The sequence below is a fragment of the Ammodytes marinus genome (assembly GCF_949987685.1).
Source record: "Ammodytes marinus genome assembly, chromosome: 10".
Classification (NCBI taxonomy): Eukaryota; Metazoa; Chordata; class Actinopteri; order Uranoscopiformes; family Ammodytidae; genus Ammodytes; species Ammodytes marinus.
The window spans coordinates 26812739-26829911 of record NC_137214.1 but is presented as its reverse complement, the minus strand read 5'-3'; the positions used below and the strand labels follow the sequence as shown (position 1 = coordinate 26829911).

At 40.3% G+C, this 17173-nt stretch overlaps 1 protein-coding gene across 1 annotated transcript in view; it reads right to left on the bottom strand.

The window, feature by feature from the left end:
- The window catches only part of tenm1 (teneurin transmembrane protein 1), a gene marked incomplete at both ends in the record, with an annotated part of 178892 nt that overhangs the window by 59963 nt on the left and 101756 nt on the right, over positions 1 to 17173 (bottom strand). Inside the window, 5 exons of the mRNA XM_080036099.1 lie at positions 1384 to 1527; positions 7807 to 8092; positions 10468 to 10729; positions 11203 to 11322; positions 13101 to 13335. Coding sequence (XP_079892225.1) covers positions 1384 to 1527; positions 7807 to 8092; positions 10468 to 10729; positions 11203 to 11322; positions 13101 to 13335 — 1047 coding nt within the window. The remainder of the gene's footprint in view (positions 1 to 1383; positions 1528 to 7806; positions 8093 to 10467; positions 10730 to 11202; positions 11323 to 13100; positions 13336 to 17173) is intronic.

Below are 17173 nucleotides of genomic sequence, written 5' to 3'. Positions count from 1 at the left end.
CTACATGTGACTCTTAGTATTAAATAATTCTATCATTATAAATCAAAATGTAATTATTTTGATGAACCTGGAACCGTTTGTAAGACTATAATATGTTTGTAAACCAAACTCTGGGCCCCTTCTGCTGTAAACAACCAAAGTGAAACAGTAACTTTTCAGGAAGCTTTCTAACTTTAAACAGTGTTCCAGGGATCACATTTTCCCGGGAGGAAAGTTTGTTAATTCAGTTATGAGAATATACCTTAGCATATGTTCACTTCTGTGACACGCCAAAAGTTACATAGTGCACCTTTAAAGGCTGTGAAATCATATTATTTTCTAACTATAGATGAGCTATTACATTTAGCCTACACAACAATTGGCCAAAGTGTACGTAACTAGGTAACAGGAATTTGTGGTCTCTTTATTGACTACTTTAAACCCTTAATAAATAATAACTAGCAATGGTATTTCTCCCCAAATGACTTAGATTTGTGCACATTTAATAATGTGTGATGATCAAACACTCATGTGAACTGCACGTGCACATGCATTATTTCCACTCCCACACTTAGCCATAAATGGATGTACGAATGCCCATTGAAGTCCGTTTGCTTATTGATACGCATTGCATGGGCACATCTCTCCAAAGGCATCATTACACGCGGCCATACCAATAATTCACAAGACGTACCTGTAGATTATAATTTGTGTGATATCTATATCATCATTAAACTTCAGGATGAATTATCAATGATTAATTAATGGAGTTCGTACTGAAACAGCCAACTTGCTTCATAATTCAGGATGAAATGAAAGATCACTGACTGGGGAATTATGGAGTAATCATCACAGTAATAAAATAATGATGAAGAGTATTACTTTATTTTTAATTCGATATAATTAAGATAGAAAATGTGAATTTGAGTGAATTTCACAGCACAACATGGCAAAAATAATATCAGTTCAAAAATCGAAATTGCCAAACAACAGCAACGGGAGAAATTGGTGTGTGGATGTTTTTGTGCGTACACATCTTTTATACATCCGGCCCCGGGGCGCATGAACTTCTGCTGTCCTTACTTCAAGAAATTGCCTTGAAAACAACTCAAGCACTATTGTGTTACCTCATGATGTTTTTTGGTAGTTGTTTGTGTATGAACTTCTGTCCTCCTTGTAAAAAAATACAAAAATTTAATATTGTAGTAGTTATTTGGGAGAGAGTAAAAGGGAGCTCTAAAAAAATCTTAAAAATGTGTTGTTATCCCCGAAAAAAACATTTGCTGAAATTCTATTCAATTGAATGAGTGCACTTGACAGTGAGAGCTAGTATGCCATCCGCAAAATAAATAGAACTCGTGCTAAAAACAGGAACGAAAACACCACATAATTTGTTGTTCTCACCACTGCGTATGTTGAGTGCATGGTGCTTGTCCAGAGACCATCCTCCCAGGTTGGAGGGCACCAGTTCGAATCCCTGCATCAGAGCCGTTCTCCTCTCCCATTGGATAAAGCCGGCACATGCCTCGTACTCGTAGCCCACGGAAACTGAAATGACACATAATATAGTGCAAGTTGACGTGTATGGACGGTAATCGCAGTATGTGCTGCAGACCTGCTGTGTCAAATGTTCAAATGCTACAGTTTATTTGCAGCACTATGTGCTATGTGCAATTACTATATAGTGCTATAAGGTATGTATATGTGGGCTGGGATTTGTACAAAACGTGACACTAGACTTAATACACACACACACGCGCGCACACACACACACACACACACAAAACTATGCAGTATCAAGTAGGGAGATAGATGAAAGGCCCATAGTGAGACCTCATCAGTGTGTGTGTGTGTGTGTGTGTGTGTGTGTGTGTGTGTGTGTGTGTGTGTGTTTGAGAGAGATCAGTGAGAAGTGGAGGCGTAATCAAGAGGAGCCCGTCTTCATGAAGGAGCTCTAGAATTAGCTGCTTGGCCTCTTAGTTGTAATGATACGCTGTGCAGTTTCCCACTACAGCTAACCACTATCAACAGCTGCCCTTTTTTAAAGGCTCGCCACGGATTTAATATGTTACGCAGGAGATTTACCACTCGAGACTTGAAAAACGTTGAAAGGCAGCAGCGGTGGCTATATTTTTAACTTCATTTGAAACACAAAACATATGATTTAGCTCATAGGAATAGGTGTGAATAACCAAAAGCGGTAGAAATAGTCTCTAAAAAGTGCTTAACCTCAAAATGCCACAATTTTAAAATGAATATGTCATATAATTATATATATATACAACTCTAAAATAAGCTTAAATGTGTACCTACTATATCCATAATAGAACATACTGAAGAAAATACAATATTCAATCTTCACATCTTTAGTAGCTACGGTATGTGCTACATTCATAGGCTTTGTCTGTCTGCAGTCTGTCTGCAGTTTGATGCTAAAAAGTGATGCTATGCTGTGTCTGAAACTAGCTTTGATGATAGCTTGTGGGCTGGAAATTTCCTTAAGCAAGCAAACTATGTTTATGGTTTGCCCACTTATGTTTTTAAGGCAACGCAAAACACTCTTTAATGAAGTGTATCATTTAAAGCTGTAGGAGTTGCGATACAGTCAACTTGGACATATTTAAAATGATATAACATTGCTTGGTTGGAGATAATGATATATTGGACGGCTTGACACACAACTTTGTAGAGTAATCCTTTGTCGCTGTCAATCACTGTTGAGCAGCGATCTCTCATAACTTGCTTCATAGTGTCAGTACCTACATGCCCGGGAATTGATGGGAACTCAAGGGGGAAAATGGGGGGAGCGACGTCTGCATAAAGAGCAGCAGAGATGGCGGAATACGTTTGTAGGACCGCAAACATTATGTACAAATTCAGGGAGATTCCCTTTAACGGGGAGAGAGAAATCCTCAGCAGGCACACATGGGCCAACTTAAAACTCAATGTGCACGATCGATCAAGTGAATGTGGAGGGGAAATAATGGGTGATTTGGGACACTGGGGTTTGCGAAAGAGAACAATAAACCATAAAGTGTTGGACAAAAGTTCTTAGGGGGAAGAACAAGTTATCTTCTAAAGGTTTATTTGATTTGAGCTCGGATGGGCTTGCAATGTTGTGTTTTTGAAAGAAAGAATTAGTACAAAATAAAACGGAAGGTATTCGTAGCAGGACAGTAACCATGTAGTCAAAGTTAAAGGGGATACAATCTGTTGGGGGGGAGGGGCATTTTAATTTACATTTTAACATGTGGGATGGGGTTGTATATATATTTTTCAAATAATGTAGTTTTCTGTTGTTTCCCTTTCTTGTTTTATATGTAATGGTAGAGATGAGAAAACAACAACACAGTACATCTTGCTACTAGGACTGGCAGTTATAATAATGACAATTTGTAAAGTTTAGTAATGATATTGACAACGATTTATAAAGATTATTTTGGATTGTGGTGCTTGGTTGATTGTTGTATAGTAAGGGTATATTGTTATATCAATATATTGGGGGAGGCAATTTGAATTGAAAAATTGGGAGGGGATATGACCCCCCCCTCCCCCCAATACATATAAAACAATATGGCCTTGAGTCTTACTGTGTAATTTCTGACCCTTAAAGTCCCATTGCATGCACCCCCTTGAAGAACCTGTTTCATGTCCTGGAAACCAATCCATCCTTATGAAAATGCATCAAAAGTTTCCATGAATACGTTGCCGTCACCTGGGACATTGTCCCATTTAAAAATAATTCTACAATAAAACTCACTTCATATGAGGAACAAGGCTTTTCCAGGACAAAAGGGGCAAAGCAATCTCAGGGGAATGTGTCAGTGTTTTGAGAACTGCTTCACAACCTAATATTACTGTAGCTATATTACAAGAGGCGTAACACACAGGTACACACACAGGCACACACACACACACACAAACCCTCACAAATAGGCATGCACACCATAGAACATAAATGCACTCAATATCTCACAGGTGAAAGCTTTCATTCCCCTTTGCTGAGGCCTGAGGCAATGTGTTCACCTCAGCAAACAGAGCATGATCTCCCTTCTTCTCTTGCTCTGTCTGGCGACGTGTGAGAACAAGGAGCGGTGTGTGTGTGTGTGTGTGTGTGTGTGTGTGTGTGTGTGTGTGTGTGTGTGTGTGTGTGTGTGTGTGTGTGTGTGCGTGCGTGCGTGCGTGTGTGTGTGTGTGTGCGTGTGTGTGTGTGTGTGTGTGTGTGTGTGTGCGCGTGTGCGTGTGTGTATACGCATACAAGTGTTGGCGCATGAGTCTGTGTCCCCTTCTGTGTCATTGAGCTTAGGAAGCACCTGGAACCATAAGCACGGAAGGGGGAAATATTAATTTCCCTTTTTTTAAATGAGCACTGATAAAATCATTGCAACGGTTTCTGCTCAGGTGCTTGATAATTCCTTATTCTGTTGTGCTTTGAGTAAAAAGATATGGTCAATTTGATGAATAAAAATGTACTTGGTTTTTCTACATGCGTATGCTCAAGTGACTGCGTGCCTTCACCGCAGCAGATGTTTTGAAGAGCTGCTCAAAATAATTGGCCGTAGCAAATCAGTGTTGCAAAAACAATATACAATGTTATATTTATTCTTCACCTAAAATATTCCAAAACCAACACATTCCTCGTAGATTTCATCTTGTAAATCCAGTATTTGTTTTGGTAAAATGGAATCGCTTGGCTCTATTTCAGTGTTGGCTAGGCTGCACTCAGGTTATTTTCTTTGGTTTATTAGTGACTTTGCCTTACGCCATAGTGGGCGGAGAGGCACGCCAGAGAGTGTGGCGGTGTCAATCAACTGGTGCACTGCAATCTTGGTGCCAAGTGTGGGCGTGTGTGCGGCATTTCCACAAGCTCAGAGCAGGTAGGCAGCTCTTGTAGTGCACTTGTTTCATTATATAAAATACACACCTGACTCCACTTTAATTCTACACCTTTCAACCAGCTGCCAGCATGGACATATACAGTATCTTAATCATGCCACATCATTAATAACATATTGACTAAAATGCCACAAAGTTAGTGGTGATCAGCCCATGTGTAAGGCCGTGGGTTTATTTAACTTCATTTACATCATTTTGATCCAGTCAGCGGGAGCATGAAGTCGCTGCAGGTTTGAAGAATCTCAATTACATACGGTTTATCCAGCAGTAATAATATGTCTATAAAGGTTATATCAACGTTTTTGATTGAACTACAGAACATTAAAGAAAAGTTCTAAAAGTTCAATAATCACGTGCACACTAGCTGAAGTGCACCTGCTCGTATCCAGGGCACGCGCACACACACACACACACACACACACACACAAACTATAGAGAAAGGAAGGAACACAGGAAAACAGGGGTAGATAAGGGAGAATAAGGGAGGGCAAGAGGAAGCTGACAGGGGAGATCAGAGAGAAAGGAGAGAATAACAAGAATCAGAGAGAGAGAGAGAGAGAGGGAGAGAGAGTGAGAGTTCAGGAGAGGACGGCAGGCCAGGAAAAGGGGGATAAGAAGTGTGTGTGGGTATGTGTGTATCAGAGTGTGTGTGTGTGTGTGTGTGTGTGTGTGTGTGTGTGTGTGTGTGTGTGTGTGTGTGTGTGTGTGTGTGTGTGTGTGTGTGTGGAGGGGGGTGATTCAGCATAGCAGGGCAATGAAAAACAGGACCGTCAGGAGTTGAGAAAGAGGTGAAAGCGGGAGCAGATGAAATGCAGCTCTAACAGATAAGGAGAGGAGGAGGGGACGGATCAGAAGAGAGAGAGAGAGAGAGAGCCTCGGGATGGAGAGATGCAATCTTTGTACCAGACCATACACCCCAGTGGACAAAGCTTCTGGTATGCCTGTGATATGTCTGTGCCTATTGAAATCAAACCTCTCTCTCTCTCTCTCTCCGTGTCTCGCAGAACACAACTGTTTGTCTGCAACCTTCCTCACATCAGCAAAAACAGATAGCAAACAACATTATCTCTTCAATGACCAATAGGAAGTTCAAAGGTTTAAGCTGTTACGGCTTACAGTGGCTGTTTATGCCTGAATAACCCAAAGAGTGCCATAACAGTAACTATAAGACATCCACTATAAGACATCCACTATGCCTGTTTTTTGCCCAGGTAATAGAGGACATTTGGGAAACTTTCCATGCACACATTTTAGTATTTTGTACATGCACGCATTTTTCCTCCTTATAGCCCAGCTGTTCCCATCCAGAAGAGCTATATCTCCCTGCCACCGCAGATGATATCTTTACTGCCAGTTACTCCACCACCACCTTTTTGGAGCCATCCATCTTTCCATTGCTTCTCCTCAATAGAACTCCATTCTTCCCTATAATGTCAGTTTCTTGGAAACAGATTGTGCAGGGCCTAAGCTGCTTGCTGTTCAGACGCTATGCACCCCACTGTATCTAATACAGGTTTTGATCGTCTAGAGACCATTATTTTGATTAAAGTGAAAGCCTTTTGTTGACCAGTTGTCAAACCTGCTATCAAAGAAAATAAAATCAGACATGGTAATAAGTATGTATTATAAAACCCAAGCTTCAATCTCTCATTTCCCCAGCGGGACACTGCATTAACAACTGACCAATTACCTGCTGAATGGTCAGTCATTTACATAACGACTTCCAATTGGGCTTTTGTGCAGAACCACAGTCTAGCGAGAGTGTTGTTCGAAGACCCGAGATTTAATGATGAAAACATTCAGACAATTCCCAATATCTCCATGGACTTTTATGTTTGAATGTACACAATGCCCATTAATTCTAACTGTACAGAAACAGTTCCCCATGGAAACCTATTATACCTGTTTTAAGGAATAGTTCAATATTTTAGATAGTATGCCTTTTATTTTTCCTCGCTCAGACTTGAGCAGATGAGCCTACCACACAAATGGTTTGTGAATTAGTTATTAGCAGCTAGAGCAAGGGGGCGATTACGTTAGTTTAGCATAATCCTGGAAACCGGAGGGAACAGCTAGCCAGTTCATCAGATCTGCCTTCCAGCGTATCTAAAGCTCTCTCACTGACACTAAATATATACTACATTACTATTAATTTGTGTTTAAATTGTGTTTTTGTTTTTTTTAGATTAGGGGCAGCAACTTTCTGGAGACTATGTTACCTGGCAACCTCACAGTGTTAGCCAGGAAATAGTCACAGGATGTATCTCCTGGTGAAACGACAACATGTCATTTTGACATTTCAGATTGTGTGCGGATTAAAAAAACACTCAAACATGTAGATACTTCATACTGTAGCTGTTTCTCCCTGCTTACAGTTTATGCTAAGCTAAGCTAACTGGCAGCTGGCTCCAGATAAAACACAGACATGAGAGCGGTTAAGGGCATAAGCTTATTATTCCCTTGCTCACTTCCATTAGATAAATGACTGAACATCACACAAGTTCTTGTGATATAATGATATTTGCAGCGTAACTAAAACTGCCTTTAAACAACTTGTTTTAATATTGTCACACCCATATGTGGAAAAATACCAAGGATTGCTTCCAATGGAATTTATTATTATAAAGTTACTACGAGGAACTCTCAGTTTATGTGGATTCTAGCGGCCCCTTGGTAGGTTAAACAAAGGAAACGTAAAGAAAGGGGGTCCAGCGTAGCTAGCATCATGCCGGTTTACAGGGCCTAGGCTGTGTAACCCTGGATTTTTTTTAGTGCATACACAGTACGGACATACAGATCGATCGCTAAGAGATATTCACTGATTTCGAGAAAAAAACACTTTTTGACAACAGGCAATTCTCCATAATCGCTTATACTCCATCTGAACAATTAGAATGAAACCCTAATTGCATTTTCCGATATTCCACCTACCAGTTGCATGAGTGAGGCCCCACACTTCCTGTCCATAGATGTCTGTCTTGTTCCACACCAGCCTGTGGACCAGGCCGGGCCCGGCAGGATACCAGCGCTGGTACAGGCGCCCCTGGACCGAGGCTCGGACGTGGACCTTGGCCAATCCGCCCAGGGGGGAGATGGGGGATGCAGGGGAGGGGGGTGTGAGGAGAACTCGTAGCAGGGACAGGTAGCCCGCAGCTCGGGTACTCAAGTAGTTCAGCTTCACAAAGGCTCCAGGGATCGCAACTTCCTCCTGCAACGCCTGGGGAAAAATACAATGGAGATCAGGGTGAGAAGAGAGAGAATGATATCAAAAAAAGGAAAGGTGTTTCATTATTACTTTTGGGTTTGTATAGTGAGCCAAAGTAATAAGTGCTAGTGATGGGTACATGAAGAAATAGCTTGCACAGTAAGGTGTAGCAGGAATATGTGTTACATTAAAACTCATTAACTTTTTCCTTCTTCCTTAAAATAATCATGTATGACACATGTGTAAGGTTTCGAACCCTTCCATATTCATCCATGTGCCTGCACACTTCTCATGGTATACTTGTTGATTGCAGTCCGTTTTGTCATTACCAATTTTTTATTCGGTATTTAATGTAATTTTAAATTGTCAATGTATTAAATCACCCTAATCCTTCTTCCTTGTCAGGCCGCCATTGTAAAATAAGAACGTGTAGAAATAAAGTGGAACTAAACATATGAAATTAATAGTACATTTTGAATTTATGACACTTTGAATAATAATATCTTTCGGTAGAATGAGGGTTTTCCTTAAGCAAAATGCAAACAAATACAGAGTAGAAAATATGAAAACATCTCTCTGATAAACAGTTATCTACCTGCTGCAACACACACATGTATTCATCCACTATAATATTTAATTTGTCTAAGATACAATTCTCTTCGAGTCAGAGATTACCACAAATTCCATTTACATAAAGTCTGAAGACATTGATTTAATTTCTTCACGCAGGTGAAGACAGGGGGAGTTACTAAGCTCACTGTGAACAGTAAGTACTGTTCTCTCCCACGGGTTTTCTTGCTGCATATTTTTTTTCTAAGGAGTTATTTGTCATGAGGATACAATGTTCTTTAGTTTCTCAATCTTTTCAGCCCCATCTGATTTTATAAGAACACCTTGAACTTTGAAGTGCAGAAGAGGAGTTATGGATATGAATAATAAAAGTTAAAAGTTAGGTAAAAAAAACTGCAAAATGATATTAATTTAGAACATATTGGATATGACATTTTCTTCAGTCTATCATTAGTCTAGATAAAAAAGACAATATTTTTTTGTGAACAGATAATTTCAAGGTGCACTATGTAACTTTGTGTGAGTCAGATAAGTGAACATTTTTCTAAGGGATATTCTCATAACTGAATAAACAAACTTTCCTCAGAGGAAAACCGGATCACTGTTTGAAGTTAGAAAGCTACCTGAAAAGTGCCTGTTCAACTGTTGTTGTCAAGAACAGCTGGGTCCAAAGTTTTGGTTAACAACCATATTCTAGTTTTACGTTTGGTTCCAGGTGCCTCAAAATAATTTGGTTTTGATTTATAATTCTTCAATACTAAGAATTCCATGCCGAGAAAATATGTTCTGTAAACTAACTGCAGGCTCTGCATATGTAAACAAATCCTCCTCATGTGAAACTGCATAGTGCACCTTTAAGTTGGAACTATAATAAAGTCACGTTGCGGTTTTGGTCACTGTAAAAAAAAAAACCTCGGAGGATAAATATATACCTCACCAGTCTGACCTCCACACCTGACTTTCAGCCACCTCATTTGCCTTTGTTGTTGGGAAGTATATGGTTGGAGAGCACACATTTGCATTTTGCTCATTCCTTATTTTGCATAATGCAAATATGAAATTGAGCAACATATGCAAAACCCTGTGAGACCGGCTTGGTTTGTTGCTGAGCTGTGACAAATTGCGTCAGCCTGTCATCTTCAGACATGAAGCAAGCATGGCATGGTTACATTTAGCAGTTCGTATTAAGGCGAGACACTGCAGGTGAATAGGGTTAAATGTTTTGAAATCACATATCATGATGAAACGTTGCTTGTTGATTACTGACATTTGCATCTCATGTTGGATAGAGATAAACAATCTTTATTTGATTTTCAGAACATATTAGAGTCCAATGTTTTTCCACAACCTATTTTTGATACAGCCATTTTCTTTATTTTATATAAAAAAAGAAAATAATATGTCAGGTCTAGAAAATGCACTTTAGGAATGTTTAAAAAAAGAAATTATACCATAATTCAGACAGTCAACAACACATGAACACATCTTCTGTAATAACCTTGAGTATAATGCTTAGAATGATTATGGTAAGTGAAGTTGATGTTATAGCTTGGGAAGTTGAGATATTTGGTTCAGAGTATTGGAAAAAAACTAATGCTAAGATACTGGGCGTTAAAGCTGGTTCTATATAGGAGAAATATACAGGCGTAAAGAGAAAAGTGCTCATAAAATAAACACCTAAATGTATGTTTGGACCTATCATTTATACCAGTATGAAAGAATACATGTTATGAAAGAAAAATAGCCAAAAATATCTCAATGCTTGAAAAAACAATGTATTTTTTTCCTGCCGTGTCTCCCCTTTAGTATATTTTTACCTGTAGTTCAGGAACTACTGGCCCCTTCTCCACACATGCGCCTGTGTATCTGGGCAGTGGGTAGGGCAGCACCAGAGGGTAAGGGCTCAACACACTCCTGATGTCACACTTAGGAGCCTGAGCCTCTTCCCTGGACATGGTCACCTGATCCAGGACCAGGAAGTTATTGTTAGGAGTCCAGATGGTGCGTGTCTGAGGCAGGAAGGGCGGGCGCTGGAACATCAAGGTCATTGCCATGGCGCCCAACGTCACCAGGTCAAAACTAAAGGTTAAATGACAAGTGATGGACAGAATCAGATTGGAGCACCAGGGGAAAAATACAAAAGTTTGTCCCACTCAAGAAAAAAGGCGACAGAAATCGTTCCTGTAACGGTGTGTGCATTTTTGTGAAGAAATTGGCAGATGTCGAATCAAATATAGTACACACTGGAACCCAGGGACTGCCGGTGACAGCTGGTTTCCTTCGAGTATGTATTTGATTCTAAAATAACAAAACGTGTAAAAAATATAGAGCACAACATAACGTGGTAAATAAACAAGTCCCAACTAGCACACAGGATGGTTTAGTGATGTTGAAAAGTTTTTATCTTATGACCCGCCCCTGCCCTTGTCTACCAGTGTATGAGCTAAGCTAACTTGGATGAGTGGCCTTTGCCCATTTCTTCATCACAGTCACAGTTACAGTTATAGAAACGTTGACCTATTCCTTTAGTGTCTGACTGTGTGCGTCTTTACCTTCCATCCTGCCTACTGATAGTGTATCCATACTCTGGATGCTGTGGAAAGGTGATGTTGACTCCAACCAGAGGAGAGCCGTCCTGCAACACCACGCTTCCTCGAATCACTGCCACTCGACTGGGGGGAATAAAGAAAAGAAAGGATGGAGAGAGAGACAAAGAAAAAGGGAGAGATGACAGGTTTACTATGATGGAGAGCGTAATCATTGGGTGAAGAGAGAGGCATATTGTGACGCACGAGCCAAACAACCTTGTGTATGAAGAATAAGCAAACTGCTTTTATTCTTAAAGCGCCAGAGAAAATCTGCCAGAAATTGCCCGGGATACGGTGGACCGTAAATATAACTTCACCCCGCAGTAAAACCTTTCAGCACCCTGTCATATAAAAAACACAAAGCTCCACATCATGTTTAGATTACAATGACAGTGTGGTACCTGCAGCAGAAGAAATGGCGGTATTTTTCCTTAAATAGCTTTCAAACTATCAGTCTCGACTATTCGGGGGGGAAAAAAATTCATCTTGATTTTCGCAGGTAAAGTGTGAAATACGCTGCTTAAATCGGGAATAATCGCTGGTCTGGTCAAATGAAGACAGATACAGACAGACACATGCACGCACGCACGCACGCACGCACGCACACACACACACACACACACTAACTGAGGGAGTATCTGTTATTCCACAAAAGAGGATAAATGAAAGACGGTGAGGTTTTCCCTGGTTGGCTGCATAGCCCCGTTTGTTACTCCTGTAGTGAAAGCTGCCATTGATTTCCCCTCTGCAAAAACTAGCCACATAATTAATTAATTTGTTTATTCTACAAGTGAACCAGGCAGGGGGTGAAGAGAGAGAGAAAAAAAAATGCACTTTGCCATTTTTCAGAGAGGCATCATTTCTCGTTTGCTAGAGCCAAACTTTCTAGGTCATCATGGTGTCGGTGAAATGTATTTCCCCTCTCCTAGATAGCAGCAGTGAGAGAGAGAGAGGCCACTGAAAAATTAATGGTGACACCTTTCACGACTCTTGTAACTGAATGATGCATTAAGCATTAATACGTGGCAAACAAATACTCTGCAGTTGTAGCCTGCTGACACTGATACCAGAGGACAATGCACTGTGTGTGACTGCCGAACTCCAGGGGGGGAACACGGATCACTGAGTTGTCTGTAGTGGCATGCCAACACAAGGCACGACTCAATCACATGCACACATGCACTGTCTCTATAAAAGCAGTGCAACTTTGTAATATGAATTTGTGGTCTCTTTATTGACTGCCCTGCCATGTCTTTTTTTTTTTATTCATATTTTATATGAGTTTTCAATAACCATTTAGAACAAACATACACACAATATATCAATGACACAACTTTGTTATAGGAGTTGTTGTTGTTGTATGTCAAAATATACATGACATACACATGATATACAAGAGGCAAAAGGAAAGAGACACTTCAATGCATGTACAATGATATGTCTAAATAATTTGCCAAATAGTTATCCAAAAAGTTTTTATTTTCTTCGCAAGTACTACATATGCGAATGAAGGGGGCACACAGTAGACACTCAAACTAGAACTAAGAGAAGTCTAGTCACAGTCAAATCCAAGTGGAATGATTATTGTCGACAAAATGCCAGTGAATAAAAAAATATAAAAAACAACTTTTTTCAAATTGAAAACCTACATAGTACAGCTTTAAACAAATAACGGGGTAACGGATGAGTTCATGCCTCCAATATCTTCTACTCATTCCTTTCAACATGCGATATACGCACTGGTACAACTCAAGGACAAAGGCGTACACAAAAGCAAATACGTGGAGACATTTTGCATGCACACACGCAGAGAGCCCGGGCGCACACAAAGAGAGTAAACAAGCGCACACACACACACATACCTGGTATCAAAGGGCACCTCTCCGGGGAGTGTGTGTGTGGCCGTCTTGCCTAGGAGGAAGCGTATGCGGCGGTAGAAGCTGTGTGTGTGTGTGCTGGCCGGGGAGGGGGGTGCGGTGGGGGGCGGCGGGCTCTGCTGCAGCAGGGCTAAAGGGTCGGCCGAGCCGTGACACAGCGGGTCGGAGCCACAACTCAGCTGCTCGCAACAGTCCGGGTCCACGCAGTCCACCAGCCCGTCTGAAAATGTAGAAAAATAAAGAGAGAAGATAAGGCTTGCTGAATCCGTGACATCGTTTAAATCTCTTCTTAAAATATATGTTTATAGGTTTGCTTTTTATATGATGATGGCTTTTTAACTTCTTCCTCATTGTCTTTCCGCCCTGTTCATTTAATAATAGGTTAATAACATAATATAATTTTTTTGTCCTTTAAAGATGGAGTCAGCGAGAATGCTTGTTGGGGTCACACAGTAGCAAGCGACATGCCCGTATACAGAGTCTAGGCAGTGTATTAACACTGGATTTTTTTTGTTCAGTACACACACAGTACGGACAGGTAGCAGAGGAGATATGCAATGATGTTGACAAAATGTGATTTGGACAGCAAGCGTTCTCCACACCAGCTGACTCCACCTCTAAAGCGGTTCCATCTTGCCTTTTTTCACTTTAACAATGTTGTGTATACGGGTATGTTTGTGTATTGATTTGATGTGCATACTGTATGTGTGCATTTGATTTGTATTTGTTTCCTAGGTCAAAGCACTTTGTAAAATATTGTCTTTAAAGGTGCTAAACAAATAAAGTATCATAAAATTAAATAGTTCAAACTAAATAATGTTAAGTGAGGAGCCGGCTGTTTAGAGGGCACTTGAATTTACAAAGTGAATATAGGGGGGAGACATTAACATCTTCATTATGCATAGTTAATAAATACTTAAGTAGATTTAAGTGACTATGTTGCTGAGAGCACAGTTCTATTCTAAAGGCCAACAGGCTGGATATACTGGCATTGGAAAGGTTGTGGAAGAAGACACCATAAAACCTCGGGAACTGACAAGAAATTATATATTTTCTCCCCCACCGGCTTGCTGCTGAGAAACTCCAGTAGAGTAATAATCTAATGCTGAACAATGAACTGAACATGTATCATCATTATCGCGGGTATCAATCAAATGAGATTCATTAGAGGGCCATCAGCATACAATTACAGCCTCTATATTGCTATGAATCAGGCCTGAATCGCCAGGCATTATTTGAATGTGAACCCCCCCTGGCAGTCCAGCGTAAACAATGAGCTGCGGATACACACACAGGTAATAGGAGAGGCCGGCTGGCATTTGTGTTTCCTATTTCATGCCGGTTTTCTCCAAAGGGCCGGGGAACAGTGCTGACATTTAAATGCATCTGACCACAGAGCAGGGAGCTAAAGGCCAACACTATTCTATTATAACCTCTTCCTCCTACAAAAGGTAGCATAGCACAATGGTTGATTTCCATAAGATTCACTCTTGAAACTTGAAAGCCCGCTATTAATTGAATTTCTCTGGAATATAAAAGGAACTCCCAGGTCCGTAGCCTGTTATTGTTAAGCATTAGATAAATAAAAAACACAATCAAACTGTCAATTGTTCAACATGTGTGACACATCAAATATGTATGTACATGTGAATTCGCCGCCTATTGTGAAATGGAAAAATACAAGAGCAAGAACAATACATGCCACTCATCTCTTCCACCCGGGCAGAATAATTGAAAGTCTCTCATCAAAGTTCCTTTTTATTCTCTGATTACTTGTGATAGCATCTTCTGACTATCTTCACAGACAGGCCGATTGCTTTGAGAGAAGGCTATGAGAGGCCTACAGTATATCTGCCAATTAGGGGGGAGAGATGGCTGAACGGTGCGCTCAGAAAATGATGGTATTTGAAACGCTGTGCGGAGAGGCGAAAGGATAGAAGGATAAGAGAAGTGTAAATGGTCTCTCCATAAGGAGCCTGTGTGTGTGTGAGCGAGTCTTTTTTCCTCCATGCATTATCACACCCAAGCAGAATGGTTTGACACCTGCAGTACTGAGCCTTGAGGAAGGGTCATCAATATTAATACTTCAATATATAATACCGCATAATGACATACAGCATGTATATTATTCACTTTTGAATATACAGTAGTGCTGTATATATTCTAATGCCTTTTTTGTTTTGTTTGACTGTAATGTAAATAGAAAAGCCGTCCCTTCTGCCACCCACACATCACCCTCAACCTCTAGCTGCTTCGCCCACTCGCACAGAAAGGGAAAATGTGACATTTAATCATATCAACACATATGTATTTAAGGGGTTGTCAAGCAATTCAGTATTGCACTCCCATAACGGGGGCGGCTAGTTAGAGACTGATGAATGGTGATATAATTTAAAGTGACAGAGGCTGATGTAAGCTTACTTTCGCTCCAAATATGGATGAACCTGCAAGAACATAAGCCTGCCAATTCCTTTTAATAAAAAAAAGTATTAGGCAGACATTTTGGGAGATATCCTTATTTTAATGTCTTTAGTTAAGATGAGAGGATCGATACCGCTTTTCATATCTTTCCATTCAATTTAATGCCGCAGCTGCCAATTAGCTAATCTTAGCACAATGACCATGGGATAAGCAGGGGAACAGCTAGACGGCCTCTGTCCAAAGGTAAGACAATCCACTTACTTAAGGACTTCTTAAGCTCACTGATCTCATTTGTTTAATCCATACAAAAACCGCATTGACAATTTGTGGTTTTATAGGCAGGGGGTTTATGTGACTAGGCCTACTTCTTGGCCCGGGCGCAGCTATTTCCTGGAATTCCGTAAACATCAGCGTGACAACAACTCTCCAGGAACTCACAGCTACTTTTCTGGAAAGGCAGACGGAGAACTGTATCGACCGCTTATCCTAAAGAACGTGTATTTCCTTAATGTGGAATTATTCTGTTCAGCTCTCCATCCCTTACTATGAGACTGCAATTTCAAAATAAAACAAAGTCCAATCAAAGATAATACCTGAAGGCAATATTATTCTTATTTCTGTCCAAACTTGAAAAAAGTTGCCGAACCAAGGAAGACATTAAGCAATTTTTCACAGGCTGACTTACAGTAAACATGACCAGTTAAGAAGCTGAATACACAAGGTAAGACACTGTGGGCTAGAAAAAGTGTTTTCAAGCACTGGTCAATTTAGAGTTGTTTGTTCATTATGCTAATTTACTTCCATTAATTAATACAAATAAAACAATCCAAAATGTCCATTTAGGTGTTTGTGTTACTAAGCCTTGTGTGTTTGCGTCTGAATATGTCTCCTGAATAAACATCTTTAACGGTCATTATCTCAAAATGAATGAGAACAATGAGATAGAAAAAAAAAACTTGAATGTGCCTACATTTTGCCATGCGGCCCCTTCTAGCCCTGGCCCTGCTATGACGTGTCTCCTTTCATTCAGCCTGTATTCTACAGTCGACAGGATATGTTGTATTGTGCGTCTCTGATGTTATAATCCAGTGTAAGAACCTGTGTTCTGTGTGTTTTTTAAACAGCCACCTCCAATGACTTTCTGATGTGTCGGCCCAGTCACTCGTAAAGCTTTTGGTAAACAATGTGCAGGGGGGGAAAAAAAGGTTACATTGCAGCTATCAGCAACCTTCACCACCTGAAAGAAATTGACTACAAAAGGGAATGCATGCGTTTGAGGTTTCCCACCAGCTGTGTGCACTGATTCAAATGCCACTCAACACAAAATGTGGAACCACATGAAAAAATAAATAAAAAAACAACATCCCAAAACAAAACAAGGACGCTTTTTACTACAAACAAAAGCGACAGTGCCTTGTTGTGCAGTGATGGATTATAGCAAGCGACTTCACGGGCATATTTATAATGGATATTTGATTTTCAAAGGGGACAGGCACAGTTGAGGGCAAACCAGTATTGCACTATATATTTTTCAAATTAGAATTAGAGAACAGCCTTATGTATGGCTAGGATATGGTTGCAATCAGCAGACCTACTGTTACTGCTAAAATGCTACTTGCCTCTTCAACTGAAGATAG